The sequence below is a fragment of the Poecilia formosa genome, unplaced genomic scaffold (genome assembly GCF_000485575.1).
Source record: "Poecilia formosa unplaced genomic scaffold, Poecilia_formosa-5.1.2 Scaffold15, whole genome shotgun sequence".
Taxonomy (NCBI): Eukaryota; Metazoa; Chordata; class Actinopteri; order Cyprinodontiformes; family Poeciliidae; genus Poecilia; species Poecilia formosa.
In genome coordinates this window covers 2,650,194-2,666,586 of record NW_006799954.1, presented here as the reverse complement: position 1 = coordinate 2,666,586, position 16,393 = coordinate 2,650,194, and the positions used below count along the sequence as shown (strand labels likewise).

Genomic DNA, 16,393 nt, shown 5'->3' with positions numbered 1-16,393 from the left:
GCAGGAATCTGAAACATATTTTCTTTTAAACAGGAAAAGAGGATGTAATAATGAGAGACATGTTAATTTTTACCTATAAAAAAACAAGAAAAACACTATTTTCAGAGTTGGANTTCTTGCTTTACCAGCTGCTGCATCACATTATGGGCCAATCAGGCCCTTTAATGTGGCTGGATCTTTGCTGCAACGGCCAACTTCTCTCAAATGCATTTTGGAGCAAGTTCACCATAAAATATTTAGACCATCCTATTTTTTTAACCGGATCTCAGGAAGTTGAAAGTGCACAATGTGCAGTTCTTTCAAACCTTTGAATCTAAAGGTTTTTTTTTTTTTTTTTTGAGATTCTAACCAAAATGCAGACAGAAAAATAAGTGACGGTTCCTTTTGAAAGAGTTGATCGGAGAGATCAGAGATGTCCAGCTCTGGTTGTCAAGATCTAAAATATACATGACAGGGACTCTTCAGGACAGGAGTTGGACATTCCTGGTTTAGATCAGTAGGGAACAAATGTTGCTGGACAATAAATTGTTTCAATAATTAATGCAATAAATTAAAATGTTGTCTTGAGATGATTTTCAAGTGACATATGGATCTCAAAAACCGATAAACTTTAATTTCGCAAAGAATATTAAACACCGGAACTGTGTTTTATCTGAATAAAACATAAAGTTTTGTGGTTGTAGCGTGAAAAAAATCAGAAAACGTTACGCAGTTTTTACCAACTTACTTTATCTGCGGTATAAAATAAAATAAATTGTATTACAATTCTAAATCAAATCAGGTCTATCAAATACAATACATTTAAGTTGACTACAAATTCATGGGTATCTTTTCTCACTGCAGCTTCAAGGTTGAAAGATAATCAGATCAAGCCGATGAAGTGACAGGCATGAGTTTTATTTTAGGAATTTACCGTCTGGAAAAATGCTCAGTTAATGTCCTCAGGGTCGTGTTTTCTCTGTGATAATTGGAGCTTGTGTTTAAAATCCTGTTTAATTTTTATCTTTAGCAACTGTAAATCCTTGTTTGATATTTCTTTCTGACTCCTGGTTTTGTTCCTTTGACAGATGGAAAAAGACTTTGAATCGCAGGACCTGTGATCCAGGAGCCGTTGTCCTTTGAAGTGTCCAGCCATGTGCTCCACCAACCATTCCAACTGGGTCACCTTTGACGACGAAGTCACGCCGGTCTCATCGCCTCAGAAGCCCCTGCAGTCACCCGCTCTTATCAAAGCATCAGTACCACGTCCCAATGGTCTGAAGTTGGTGCTTCCTCCAATCAAAGACACTTCCTGGAGCTTCAGCGGTTCGCTGGAATCTCCTCAAAGCCAGTTAGGCTCCAGTGGGAAGTCTTTCAGACCCTGCAGCAGCGCCTTGAGTACTCCTGTGACCAGAGTCTCCACCAGCACCAGCTCGTTTCACTTCCCATCGTGCGAAAAAAATGCCTTCCTCCGGAGTTTTTCCAGCCCATCGGGCGTCTCCGTGCCCTCACCGGCACCAGAGACTCCGAGTCAACCCGCGAATGGGCCGAGCCCCTTCCCAGCTTTCAGGGGAAACTCTGGACACTTCAACCCCTTCTGGGACGATTCCAGACGGAGCGTGGATGTAAGCAGCTCCTCCTCAGACTCAGACACAGACAACAGCCTACCGCGATTCTTTATTCGGACCAAAGATGGCAGCACGCCTCCTCCCCGCGACCAACCCCAGAACCCTTTCTCCTTTGTCTGCAATAAATTGGAAGACCTACAAGTAGGAAATGAGGGACATACGGACATACCAGAGGGAAGAAATGAGGTGATAGGCGATGGTTCGGTACAGTTTGTCCCCAGGGGTCTTTTTCGTAGTCAGAAGAGGGACGGCTGGCCTGTCATGCTCAGGATTCCTGAAAAAAAGAACCGCATGTCATCCCGACAGTGGGGGCCCATCTATCTCCGCCTGCTCCCCGGAGGCGTGCTGCAGATGTTCTACGAGAAAGGCCTGGAAAAACCGTACAAAGAGTTCCAGCTCCTCCCCCAGTGCAGGCCGTCGGAGCTGAAGGTGGAGAGCTACAGCGAGCCCAGGAAGGTCCTCACCGTCAAGGTGGAGCTCTTCTCCTACACCGAGAAGAAGCGCTTCCACCCGAAGCTGGAGGTGAGTCACGAGGCAGAGGTGGAGCAGCTGCTGAAGTTCGGCTCCACAGCGCACGAGGACATGGAGGATCTGGTTGTCTCCATGGAGGAGGAGATCTTCAAGCTGAGCGTGCCGCATCAGCAGAGGCGGCAGTACGAGGAGCAGGAGCTGTCGCTGCAGGTCACTGACCACATCTGGATACAGCTGGATAAGTCAGGGACGGTCATGGAGAGGGCAGCTTTCACCCAGATCCACTGTCTGGCCTTCCTGAACGCACAGGGCGACTGTTTCCTCGCCCTGAACGATCTCGGCTTGCTGCATTCCAACTCCAGCTACGGGTACGAGGAAGACAGCGACCTCTGGATGGAGATCACCGACCGACATTTTCACCAATGTGTGAACGAGACTGAGTTTCAGATGTCCCGGCTCATCAAGTTCTCCCCTCCGGATGCGTGCCGGGTGGAGCTGATGCGGTACAAAACGGCGGTCCTGGGCTGCACCGAGATTCCCTTTTCGATCAAAGCCGTGGTCACGGTCCAAGGAGCCTACGTGGAGCTGCAGGCCTTCCTCAACATGTCCGCCACCTTCCTCTCCTCCCTCAGGACGTCCGACACCTCCCAACCGCTGTGCGAGAATGTAGTGATCCGCGTCCCGGTTCCAGGCGACTGGGTCAAGGTGACGCAGACAGTGGCCTTGTTGCGGCAAAGGTCGCTGAAGGCCCGGATGAACAGAAACGCCTGCCTGGGCTCGGTCAGAGCCGCGGACTCGCAGCCCGTCATGCAGGTGTCCATCGGATCCGTCAAGTACGAGAATGTTTATTCAGCCATCGTGTGGAGGATCGATAGGCTGCCTGCCAAGAATACAGGTAACACTTCAAGAAGAGATTGATTGAAATGAACTGGTTTTAGATTCTCATACCGGCAACTTTAAGAAATGCTTCAGCTTGAGAATATTTCCACAAAAAACATAAACCAGAAAAGTACAACTTGATATTTCAAAACAAAAGCAAGCTGTTGCTGCTGGTACTAAAAAATATAACGTACGTTCATGTAAAAACAAATTTAGGACATCCGATAAAAGAATCTAAGACTCGTGAGGAATTTAAAATCAGCTAAGTAGAAATGCTAACGGAGGACAATCAAGTCTTAAAAACAACAGCTAGCATACCCAGATCTACCATCTAACCAAATTTACTCAAACTGCATGCAACAGATGGCAGAAAAGTCTCCAAAATCCCTAAAATCTTGTTATGAGACTTTTACTTCTGCTGATATGAAAGTTATTCCTGTGCAGCCAGAACGATGTTGTTTTACTTTAATGGGAGTATTTTGCTGTGAAAGAAAAACACAAAGGTCTATCTGAAGGTTCTCCTAATAACAGAGGGCAAAGAAGAGACTAAATATGTGAACATTTTATTTTTGACAGAAAAAGGAAGGGCTAATATTTATTAATTGTATAATACCAGGTAGTCAGGCTGTCTGCTCTGGTATCCATACTATACTACCAGCTGATTCGAGGTCATTAAAATACAGTATAATTTTGCAGAAATATAGTAAATCTGATAAAAGAGCTACGCAATTACAATTAAAAGGGAGAAAAAACTCTTGTATTTTAACCTGGAATGTTAAATGATCGAACGTCGGAACGCCTTAAATGTTCAGAGAAATAAGTTGGTGTCATATTGTTTGAAATCTTAAGAACCAAAAAAAAAAAATATTAAACTGGATCCTTAAAATGACAGGAGGCCAGTGCAGCAAGGCCAGAACAGCTGTTACTATTTTTCTTACCATTCGAAGGTGAACAGCAGCATTTTGAATATTTTGTAGACAGAATGGAAAAGAACTGGAAGTAATCCAAACAGGATGTAATTAAGGTGTAAAATATTTTTGATGTAGTGGATGTAGTTGTATTTTTAAATGTTGAGCAATCAAAATCATTTAGACACTCCGGAAAGCCTTAGGAAATGGGCTCAAGACCACTCATTAAATTACAGGAAAATGCTTGTTTTTTGGAAGTAAAAGTAGTCAATATGAGTGATAAATCAAACCTGCAGCAAAGGTGGATACAGACAAAAAAATCAGAAAACATGAAAATGTTTCACAAAGAACAACAGCTGACAGAAATATTTTAGAAATGGACACAGAAACCAGATTCTGATCAGTTATTGGTTGCAAAAATCAGATTTTTTTTTTTCTTCTAGTTTTCTTGATCAGAGATTTATTCGCTCTCAGGTCACGCAGACAACAACACGCCTCACAGTTAATGAGGGAAGAAGACTAATTTAGCTATTTTCAGTATGAATGACGGTTTTGAAGAGAAAGCACAAAAGCTCAGAGAAGCTCCATTTTCAGAGGCATGCTGAGTATTTCTTCAAGCGGCTGCAGAAAGTTCAGAAAATAAACGAAAGTCTGACTGCGTTTTGCCTCATGCTTTTGAGGTATCTGTCAAAGATCATACTGAGTTAGGATGCGTTACCATCCGTTCAAAAATGTCACTTTTTAAGATAAAAATCTAATTCCTCTACAAACAAAGACTAATGACTAAGCTGGGCGCCTGTGGACCAGCAGGAAGAAGAGTCGTCTTGCATCTACTCTGTTCTCCCCTTAATTTTTAAACTCAGCTTTTATTTATTTAGAATAGATCTCATATCAGTCACTGAACTTCTTGTGGCACAAATTGCAGCTCCAAATTCAGTGAAGCACAGCTTGTCTTCAAAAGGTAGCTTGAAATAATTTTTAGTCATGTTTTATCTACAGACACATCTGTTGCAAACCTGGAGGATTTGGTTGTATTTGTAGATTATCTGTGATGTAAGGAGAGACGGCTTTGGGCTGTCTGTGAGAAAGTGGTTTTATTTTACTAAGAATGCATTTTGTTGTTAACTCTGGTTTTCCTCCAAAGGTAGAAGTATTCTGGCTTTTTTTAATATTTGATAAGAAAAAATTAAGAGTCTGATAAAATCAGAACTGGCAGGTTAGCTCTACAAAATCAAAACTCGGCAACAAAATCTCTGTAGGTTTCAGCTTTATTGTCTCTCTTTGCACCTCAGGGCAGCTGCATTCTTCACCCTTGCTCATCCATTTTTGATGAGCCCCTCAGTACTTTTGGCTTCCTCGGCATTGCATATTTTTCTGCTGCTGTACCATTGTTAACTACAAGAGCACATTGTTTTGTTCCCCCCAACCCCTTTTTGCAGCAGTGGATCATCCCCATTCATTCTCCTGTAAGCTGGAGCTGGGATCCGATCAGGAGATCCCCAGTGACTGGTACCCCTTTGTCTCCATGGAATGTGAAATCTCGGGCGCGGTCGTGTCGCAGACCAGGGTCAAGTCCCTCGGCACTGTGAACGACATTCAGCCCCAGAAACACGTGACCAGCTGGACGCGCTATCACTGTCAGGTGAGACGGGTCCTCAGGAAACTTCACACAGCAAACATGACGCAAGCTGGATTGAAGTCTGTGCACTCATGCTAAGAGATGGAACCAAAATAAATTACTTCAGAGCCTTTTTGACCCACATCGTGACCCCTGACCTGAATTGCTCGACTGAAAAATAAACCAAAAACTTTTAGGAGGAAAAAATGCAAAATAGAAACACAAATAATGTGATTTTTTTCTTCCTATTTGTTGTTGCTAATGTCACTGCTGCATCCTATTTTCTTTACTTGATAATGAGTGACTTTACTTTGCTCTATGGTGAATTTAATGGCTTGTAAATTATTTTGTGCCCATCTCCTGACTGATACATTTTGACACTGAGACGCCAGATGTCAGGAAAAAAAAACAAGCTTAACTTTTATTTAGGATTAATCCGATGCACTTTAAATGGTAACAGAGTTATGTGGTTAATGCTGACAGTCACATCTCAAGATATAAGAAATTTGTGCAGCCACATTATTTTAGCTTTAGATTTTGTATTTTTTCCCCTGCAAAATGTAATTTTCAAATTTAATTTGTACAGATTGTATGAAGGGTCTTATTTTTCTCATTGTACAAACTTGGGATTTTAAAAGGGATTTGTAGACTTTTTATTTCCACCGTAGCTCAAACTCTATATTGGTTTCTCTAATTGTGTATTTTTGTCTCTTTTTTTTTTTAAGGTGGAAGTGGAGAAGAAATGGATTGAAACAGACTCACAGAGGCAATCTGGTTGTATGACGCAGTAATTTCCAAAACAGCATTTCTTTTGCTCAACATTCTTCCCAAAATCTTCCTAATGAGGATCAAAAACGTAAGGGTACTGAGAGGCTTTGAGGTTTTTTGTCAGATTCAGATAATTCTCCAGTGACTGGTTGCATTTCTCATGAAATTCTGCATCCTTAACCCTGAGACCGAATGTCTCTAGGCTTAAAACAACAACTTAACATTCTTCTTGCCTAGCACTTTACATAGATTTTACAATAGATTTATTAATTATATTACTATACTACTGTGTGTATATAAAATCTTGCATTCGCATCCTCTCTGCACTGCTCTCCAGAATGACTCACAGTCTCAAAGAAGTCATGCTAAACAGAATTTATCCAATAATCAGCTAAAATCATCATTTATTTTCATCATCCTAGTTGGGGGTCAGGCCGTTTCTTACAATTCTGTCAAACAGATCTAAGAATCATTCCTTTAAATTTGGACTAAAATGTCTTCTATTATTGATGGGTTACATGAAAAGAAAAGTATTTGAAGCGTTGTTGGTAATAATGAATGTATAAACTCATGTCTTAACTTTACTGTGTGACACTATGAGCCTCATTATTGACAAGGCATAAAATTGCCACAATTCAACCACAAATATGAGTTAAATATTTTTTATATATATAAATAAATACGGTTTAGAAAGTGTAAGGGCAGTGTAATAAAGAATAAATTATTGTATTATTTCATTAGCAGCCTTATCTGTCCTGTTCAGTGTGTGTTATAAAAGCTGCTATTGATGTTTCGTTGTGGGCTGCTGCATAGGAATGAAGTCAAAAAATTATATAACATAAATACATTAAACTAACATTTCATGATGTGTATTTAGTAATTTTTTTTACATACTAATACAATAAAATTAACAATTTCATTAAAATTGTGGGAATATTGTCTGATTGTGGCAGTTTTAGCCTTCCATACTTACCAGCATTTTGTCATCATCAATACAGAACTGACCCCTGACTCTAAACGAAGGCTGCTTTATGGACGACTGTAATTTTATTTAAGCAAATCAAATCTTTATTACGAGGTCTTTTTTACCTCTTGGCTGGGAAAAAAAGGTCTGAATAAAATAATTAAAAATGGTGAGGGGAATTTTTTTTATTTTTTAATTTTTCTATGTGAGGTACCTGGCTTACGCTGGTTATTATGTGCATCAAGAATAAAAACTGAATTAAACCTTAACGACTCTGAGTAGTTATTTTGTTCTTTTACACCCATTAAACTCGGGACAAATTCTGGAGTTTAAATCTACGCAGAAAAAAAACCAAAACAAAAAGCTGATATAATGAGATGTGCTTCTGACTCTCAGTGATTGTACCTTTGATAGCGGGATGAGACATCCAGTACTGACACTGTGCTCCTCAATAGATTACATGCAGTGCTCTGGTAATGATTTTCTGAAGTGCTACATGGTGTAAAGGTAAATGGCCAGCAGAGAAAACATCAGAGCCGGAGCTGAACACGCTGGATTGGCCCGATTAGAGAGCGAGAGAGAGAGAGCTGCACACGGATTGCCATTGTTTCACCAGATTACTCTGGTTTTATAAAGCGAGCGTCAGCTTTCGTTTTGGCTCTTGTTTTCATGACTCACTCCTGGCAGAAGCTTCGACTTGCAGGAACTCATCCAGTTCTTCCCTTTGTGAAGAAGTACGTCCCAAAACGATGTATTCTGGTTATTTTACGTGTTCATTGTTTACAGCCTCTACAAAGATTATGCTTTCTGACGTGTTGTCAAGTCGCAATCAGAAACTTCAACATGTTTATGGTGTTTTCATGTGAATACAGAGAGGACTGAGGAGTGGTGTTGATGTGCTATCAGCCTCAGAGTTAATACTGTACTTTGTTTAAACACATGTTGCTGCTGGTACAACAGCAAACCCTTCAAGGCGTGATTCTGTTTGCTTTGCTCAGCCAGACACTCATTTCTGTTTTTTTTTTTTGCTTTAGGTAGAAAATTATCTTTGCAAAAATAACTCAAGCTGATTGAAATCTGAATGAGAGCATTTATAAACTGCAGTTTAGAAAAGTTTTCACACATTCCCGATGGTACTGAGGCCTCAGCTTTGACTATTTCATTCAAACACACACACACACACACACATATATATATATATATATATATATATATTTTTATCATCTGATCCTTTCTGTTATAACTCTGGTTGTATGCTTCAGGCTGTTCTGCTGAAAAGTGAGTCTAAAGTCTAGGTTTTCTGTCTCTGCTGAGGAAAAGCCTCCCTGCAGCATGATGCCGCTACCGCCTTGCTTCATTATAGGGATGGTGAGTTCAGGGGTAATGTGAAATATTAGTTTTCTGCCACACACATAGTGCATGTGGCCATGAAAATTAAAAAAACATGATTGTATCTGACTGCAGTGAGCCAGGGCTACTTATGGCTTTCTTTCAACGTTGACTTTCCTTTTACCACTCTTCAATTATGAAACTGGGTTTAGTTTTATGTATTATGAAGAAGCTGAAACAGAAGGTACATTTTACAAATCTAAAATGTATTTAAATGGCCGAGTAATTTATATTTCCAAGATGTGGGCTGATAAATTAAACATGCGGTTGCAGAGTGGATGGTGATGCCGCGTATCTTAAGAACAAGTCTTCACTTTTCTACATTTGCAGCAAAAACTTCTAAGTACAAACTTCAGAGCAGCTCTGTAGCAAAGTGACAGCTACAGTAAACTGCTCTGTGTGTGTGGAGATGCGTTTCATGTTGCCGCTTTCAGCTGCAGCACTTTCGCCCTCGGCAGAGGAAGAGTCGACCTCGGGGCCTGAAAGAGAGCCGTAATCGGCGAGCAGCCAGCTCAGAGGAAGCCGGGGTCGGGGGTGATGCTGCTGTGAATCTATTGAACATAAAGTTTTGAAAAGGATAAGGGTCTTTTTGCAAAAAAAAAAAAAAAGATATTTTTTAACTGGTTTCATGTTGTACTCTGGGTTCAGTGGTTCAGGTTGCAGTGTTGTACCAGATTCAGTTTACTGTATTGTTTTTTTTGTTTGAGAGTGACGATAAAGCAGGAATCTGAAACATATTTTCTTTTAAACAGGAAAAGAGGATATAATAATGGGAGACATGTTAACTTTTACCTATAAAAAACAAGGTAAATACTATTTTCAGAGTTGGAATGGGATTATGAAGTATAATGATCCTTATCAGTAATAGTTGATTTTAGAGTTCTATATTAATTAATTAACAAGATCTACTTTATAATTATTTTGCTGATATGCTTAGGGTTATTGTGAATGTGGGAGACCCATTTGTGGCCAACTTCCTGTCTGATGTCTTTCAATATATCCACAGAATATCTTTTCTTCTTTTTTTTTCCATGATGAAATCTGTTTTATAAAACGCACCAGTCCCTCCTGCAGCAAACCACCAAAACATTAAGCTGCCTTCACATTTGCTTCTCTATGTAAATGTAAATGTATATTTATGGTTATTATGGACGTATTATGAACATTTGTTCATTAGACCATAAAAGATCATTTTTAGTATTTTTACTTGGATGCATTTACAAACCAGCGTTTTTAATCAGTGGATTTTTCAGGCATTACATTTCTCCTGATTTCTTGTTTTTTGTTGGGTTTTTTCAAGTTTTTCCATCGGGTCATACAGAAAGGGCAGAATGAAGTGTGCCTCTCTTTAACACAAATGTTGCTAATTACACCTGTTTCCAGTTGAAAAAGCAATGTACCATCATGATCTGAGCCTTCCTAAAAACAATAAAAGGTAAAAAACTGTTTGCCAACTTCTAGAATTGGAAAAAAAGCTATTATTAAAATGAAAATAAATATGGTTATTTAGCAAATAACTTTGGTAATTCTAATTAATCTCACCTATAAACAGTGAAAAGTTGTGTGTCTTATATGCACTTTGTAGTCATTACAGCTTCAGCTTTCTAAACCAGACTACAGCAGGTCACACAGGAGCTATCATTGTGTTATGTAGCTGAAAATCCCTCCACATCTCCAGGCATTAATGCTGCAGATCATATTGTTGTCTGACTTTGGAGTCTACCAGGACTGCTGGCTGACCTCGTCTAGACCTGCCTTGTATTTCCCCACTGTAAACAAGGAAGTGCTAAGAGCTCCTGTAATTGTAGCACTATAAGCCCCAGTGGAAAAAGAAAAGTATGCCACACAGCAGATGCTCTTATCAGACCTCCAGTAACTAAATGGTAAGCAGGAAAAAAAAATAATTTTATAGATTAAAAACACAAAGAGGGGTTTTTATAAACGCCCTATCAACAGGCAAAGGTAATTTTAGTGATTCTCATCGGATACAAAAGTCCTCCTCCATTATTATTAATAATAGAAAAATAGCTCAGCTCAAAAATAAACACTAAGACACTGAAATAATCCCAAAAGTACACCATACTAATAAAAATGCACAGTAGTTTTGCACTATATTCAACCCAACGTGTCATATACAGATATTACCTCAGTAATGTCACCAATAATATCATGATTTGTGGTTGTTTTGTATGATTGGTGTTATGAAGGGGGGCTTTTTGGATCTCTGCGCCCCGGGCCGCAGTTGTTTTTTAACCCGCCTATGACGTCACATCGGGTTCCGTCCCTGTGGGCTGGATCTTGATGATGATGATCACTGTCACCTGTGTGCAAGGTCAGGAAACAGATGGAGGGTTATCAGCGTGATTTTTCTGCACTACGCTTCCAGGTTCACCGTTATTGTTACGCAGTCTGACTTAAACGATGCTGAATAATTCAGGCCCAGTGGTGAGAAAAGTCGCCTATGTTCCCAAAAGATGCTTTATTTAAGAAATGTTTATTAATTCTATCTGTAGAGAACATGTTTAGCTGATCTTACGGGTTGTATTTTTATTTGTATTATTTATTTTTTTTTTGTTCATCCTAATTATTTCCGCAGGCCAAACTCTACCTGTCCATCATGGATGATGTGATTGACAGCATGAAGGATTTTTTTCTGGATGAAGGCCTTGAAGATCGAGTGCTGGACGACTTGAGGCACGTGAGTAAAGCAGAAAACAAAAGTTTCCAAGCGCAGCGAAGTTAGGCAACCTAGCGGGGGAAGTGTGAACTACACCAGGAAGACGCGCCGCTGTGCCTTCTCTGCAGCTTTGGGAGTCAAAAGTGTTGCAGTCCAAAGCAATGGAGGACTTGAGGAAGAACATCAACTCCTCCAACTTTGTTCTCCAGCTTCCTGCCGGCTACTCACAGGCCGACCAGAACCAGGAACTTCCAGGTGATGATCCACACCTTTAAGCATCTTGCTTCTCTATTCAGTCTTTATGTAGCCAATTAAGTTTAATCATTGTGTCACTGTAAGAAGAACTGTTTTCTTGAAATAACTTAGATGGTGGGAGGCTTGTTTGGGTGTCGCCTGTTTAGCTTCTGTTTTCTTTTTCAGCTCCAGGTTTGACACAAATGGGTCAGAACATCCACAGCTTACCGGTCCAGGTGAGTGTCATAGAAACAGTCAGTTTCATTCAGGTCATTCCTTCCTGGAGCTTACTGGTAACTTGGCAGGAACTTATCCAGAACTTTTCCAGATCTTGGTAAATTTATGGAAAAAACCCCATAAAAGTTCTGGAAAATATTTGGTAATCTCTTGGGGAAAAAAATCCTGTTGCATAATGTTGGGACTGAATGTAACTTTTACTAAAGTTATCTAAAATACCTGGTGAGTTCTGTGAAAGCTCCTGAAAAGTAACTTGTATTCCTCTTGTGTTTTGTTCACAGCCATGGCAAAAAAGGTTTGAAACTGACAAGAATTTAGCTTTTTATATTTAACGCTTCAGCGAAATCATTATTTAATCACCATGCTGCAGTGCCATAATTTTATGAAGGATTAAGAAAAGCACAGAGATTTTAATGGGATTAATGTCCTGGGAGTTTGACTCTCTTAACTTCAATATTTTTAGTCTTTTAAGCAATTGACTCTTGTTTTGTTTTTGTTTTTTTTAATGTATGGCTTCTTTGAAAATTTATTTTATTGAAATTGATGACTGAGTTGATGCATAAAGATCATCTGGGTGCTTCACTGTCAAAGTCCCAGGATATTTTTTCATGTTTTTTTATTTTTATTTTTTTTTTTATAAGAGTGTCCAGATGTGGTAAATAGTCTTGGTTTTTATCTAAGAAACGGACTTTCTCCACTTCACTTCATGTTTTATTTCAGGATCACAATAATCAGCTGCCCTGTCCTCTTTACTTTCCTCTGCTTGTTAAAATGATGCAAGGAGGGATGAAAAAGTGATATTATTTCTTGTCTTTTGGATTAAATTAATTGGGTTAAAGTTAATTTTCATAAACTTGGTGATCGGTTGCATCTGATCTCATCATTCTTCATTGCAAGAATCAAAGCAAATTGCCTAAAAACAAAAAAACTAAAGATGTAAAACTTTGAAAAATACTAATTAAGAACATAAAATGAACAGATTAGCTCTGGGACTTAAATTTTTTTCTGCATATTTTTTAAATTTAATTGGAATTTTTCTTGTTTTGATGTAATAAAATGCATTTAATTATAAACTTGTGATTTCATAATCTTATGGCGTATTTGCTTAGTTTTTTTTTTTTTCACCCATTAGGCACATAACCTAAATATTAGACATGTGGACAAATAAAACCATATGTTGCCAAGAAGAGACATTTTCATGTCTGTAAGACAGCACTATTATTACAACCTGTATTTTGTGAATTTGGTGTGGATTTTTAAAAAAAAATGTAAATCTGAAAACTATAACATTGTATTTCCTCTTTTTACTAGAACAAAACACAAACTCTTGCTACTTTTTCGCTCCCCGCTGCGCTCCCCTACCCCGTTAAGATACCGGCAGGCGTCACTCTGCAGACGGCTTCTGGTACCGAACAGCTTTAGTCTCCATTGTCTTCTTGACCTTGGGTTTTTAATAGCAGCTATTGGAAAGTAAAAATTCCCTTTTGTTTCCTGAAGGGCAACTTTACAAAGTCAATGTTCCTGTAGTCGTCACTCAAGCTCCAGCGGGGCAGCGGGCTGCGTCCCGTCTCGCTCAAACCGTCCCAGAACAGAGCGAAGCAGCAGCTCCACCAAATCCCATCCCGCTTCATGAGCCGGAGTCCTGCTCTGCTCCAGATTCCTACGTCACGCAATCGAGAACCGGTCTCACCCCGAGTCAGGAGAGCGGCCTTCCTCGGGAGCCTCCAGGTCGAGGGGTCACACTGGGAGGAAGTGATTCGAGCGCCCAGCCTGAACCTGCCTCTCCCTGCACTCAGCTGTTGGACTTCCAGATCTCTGCAGAGGAGGCTGCTCTCGCACAGAAGATGCAGAGCAGAGACATTGACGAAATTCTGAAAGAAGTCATAGAGGAGGAGAGGGAGAAAGCCAGCAGGGTGTGGAAACTAGCTGCTGGGAACCAGTCTGGAGCTGATCTGGGGGTAACTGAGCATTTTCCCCTCTTTGTACCTCCAAGCTACTGTGTTGTATACCACTTAATTCTTACATAACTTTATCTAAGATGTGGTGCAGAATTTGCAATTGCGAGACATGCTGGTTTTTCGTATTGTATACAAACACACTTTTTTTTTAATAAACCAAAACAGAAATAAAATGTTGACTTTAAAAATCACTGCAGATATTCATAAAAATTGAGGTTTTTCTTCGACTTCAAGGTAAAAATGTCACTTTTGTTCTTTAAAGGCAGCAGATCCTTGTCAATTGTTTCATTTTAATTGTGAGCATCAACTTCAGGTTGCGCCACATAACTCCAGCTCCTCCTTGCGTTTCTTTTGCAAAGCTGGACTTGGACTACACCTACAGAGAGCTGTCGGATATTGTCCAGCTGGATGGCCCTGCCGATGGCTCAGACCCAGAGGAGGAAGGGGAGGCTCCCATGGAAGAGAGCGACTTCCTGGGTTTGATCAACGCAGAAGCAATCAGAGGGCTGCAGGAGGAAAACTGCAGCGACAGCAACAGCATCTCCTCCAGCAGTGACGAAGGCGTGGCGGACGAACTCGCTAACGTAGAAGACGAGGTGAGGGTGACCTCCATGTTAAGTCTTATGTGTCGTCTCGTTTACTGAGCTGTTTGAATTGTGTTTTTCCAGTTGCAGGTATTTTCCCGTTTTTGCTCGACTCCGTTTTCAGTCATTTATTTTAGGGAGGGGAAAAAAAAAATTCAAATTCTTCAATACTTTAAATTATTTCCCTTTGGGATCAATAAACATCTGCCATCCTGTTGCTACGGTTACACATCACAGCAAAGGAGCAAAGTATAAACAGTATTGGCAAAAATCAGTTCAGCTACGCAGCATCCATGCTTTTTCTGCTGAGTGGTGGTTTCAGCCATGAAGCTCTTCTCCTCCTCATCGTAGATGCATCAACACTGATCATAGCTGAAGAAAGGGAGGCCTGCAGTCCCTCAGCGCTGCGCATTTAAGTAAATTAATAATTCAATTTCCACTTTTGATCACTAAAGTAATTGTCAAACAGTATATTTGAATTATTACTTTTTATTATTCTTTGATAAAATGTTCTGCCTCTTTCAAAGGCTTAGGATGGAGCAAAGAGAGGACAGCAGCGCCGCCCTGGTGGCTATAAACAGACATGTAGTTGGTATGAAACTGCAGCGTTTGCCACAATTCTGTCCCTTAAAGCAGTTGCCAATGAAATAACTAAAATGTAAACTGATGAAATGACCACAGACCTGTAGTGGTGACGTTTAGCAGAACAGTCTGGGAACAAATTCAAAGACGCAGTGCAGATTAAAAAAACAAACACGATGTGCATGTTTTGTTACTGGACCACCAGCGGTTGTGTTCAATTTCCTGAAAACTCTTAATTAGTGAGATTATGTACAAAATAAATTGAATAACTGATATATTTAGACTAAATTTAATTGTATATGCAGGATATACCAATGGCTGAATAAACCATGTGAGCATTTTTGATTATATAAATTGTTGTGACTATTTAATATACTGTTTTCCATTTACATTTCCTAAAGTATCTTTCACCCTCATTTTCTAGTTTAACTTTTAAAAGTATAAATATGATCACTTTTGAACAAAGAAGGTATCTGTGAAGGTTGAAGTAAATTCACTGTTAAATTCTAATTACTGCTGTTTTCAAACTCCGCAAAAAATATTTAAGATATTTAGTTTTGCTTTTTAATAATTTTTTATTTTTTGTTTCTCCATAATTGAGCAGCTGCTGTTCTGTTTCCACTCAACTCCTGGTTGAGTGGATCATTTGCTTTTACGATGACTTTAGCTGAATAAGTATTCCTGGGAAAAATCTCTGCTTTTCATGATTTTCTAAACTGGAATCCCAAATATTTAAAAAGGGCCTGCAGCTGTTTTGTAGGCTTTATTTTTGTTAATCAGCTTCCCTGATTGTTTAGGATCCTCTTAATTCTGGAGACGATGTTGTCGAACAGGACATCCCGGATCTTTTTGACACCGACAATGTGATCGTTTGCCAGTATGACAAAGTAAGAACGTCCATTCTCTCTCTGAATGATGACGCTAAACAAAGTCCAGCGCTGGACATTAAACATTGCAATATTTCTTCATGTTGCAGATTCACCGCAGTAAAAACCGCTGGAAGTTTCAGCTGAAAGATGGAGTGATGAGTTACGGAGGCAGGGACTACGTGTTTTCTAAAGCTGTAGGGGAAGCGGAGTGGTGAAGAGATCGTTTCGTAAAGGAAAGTCATGAATGAAAATGAAGTGCGGAAATTCAGTTAAGAGGCACATTAAGCCGTTTCTGTTTCAAATCACTGTTAATTCTTGTCATTATTTATCAAAGCAAGGCTGAAAGTGGAAACTTTGTTTCCTGTAGTTTATTTTGCTCCAGTTTACTGAGAGAAATGTGACAGATTTATGTTATTTGAGAGAATTTTATTAAAAGACTTTCTCTTCTGCTTTTTTTTTGGTTTCTTTTGTCATGTTTTCTCCTTTTGTAAAAAAAAAAAAAAAAACAACTTGGAGATACTCTGCTAATCTGAAAGAATACATTGCATACCTTATTGCAGTGGAGAAATCAAACTGCTTTAAAAATGCATTGAGAATTTACTCACCGAGCATCTCGATGGCATTTAATTTCAAAAAGTAAAACTTACT

At 39.5% G+C, this 16,393-nt stretch overlaps 1 protein-coding gene across 1 annotated transcript; it reads left to right on the top strand.

The window, feature by feature from the left end:
* The first annotated feature begins 1,033 nt into the window (after nucleotides 1-1,033).
* On the top strand, nucleotides 1,034-16,198 carry LOC103134104 (stonin-1). Its single transcript, XM_016668493.1, has 10 exons — nucleotides 1,034-2,973; nucleotides 5,305-5,507; nucleotides 11,201-11,302; nucleotides 11,410-11,536; nucleotides 11,702-11,769; nucleotides 13,064-13,157; nucleotides 13,250-13,710; nucleotides 14,070-14,306; nucleotides 15,674-15,763; nucleotides 15,853-16,198. Exons 1-10 carry the CDS (start codon nucleotides 1,134-1,136, stop codon nucleotides 15,958-15,960), a joined length of 3,330 nt encoding a protein of 1,109 aa, XP_016523979.1. The 5' UTR covers nucleotides 1,034-1,133; the 3' UTR covers nucleotides 15,961-16,198.
* Nucleotides 16,199-16,393: the final 195 nt, after the last annotated feature.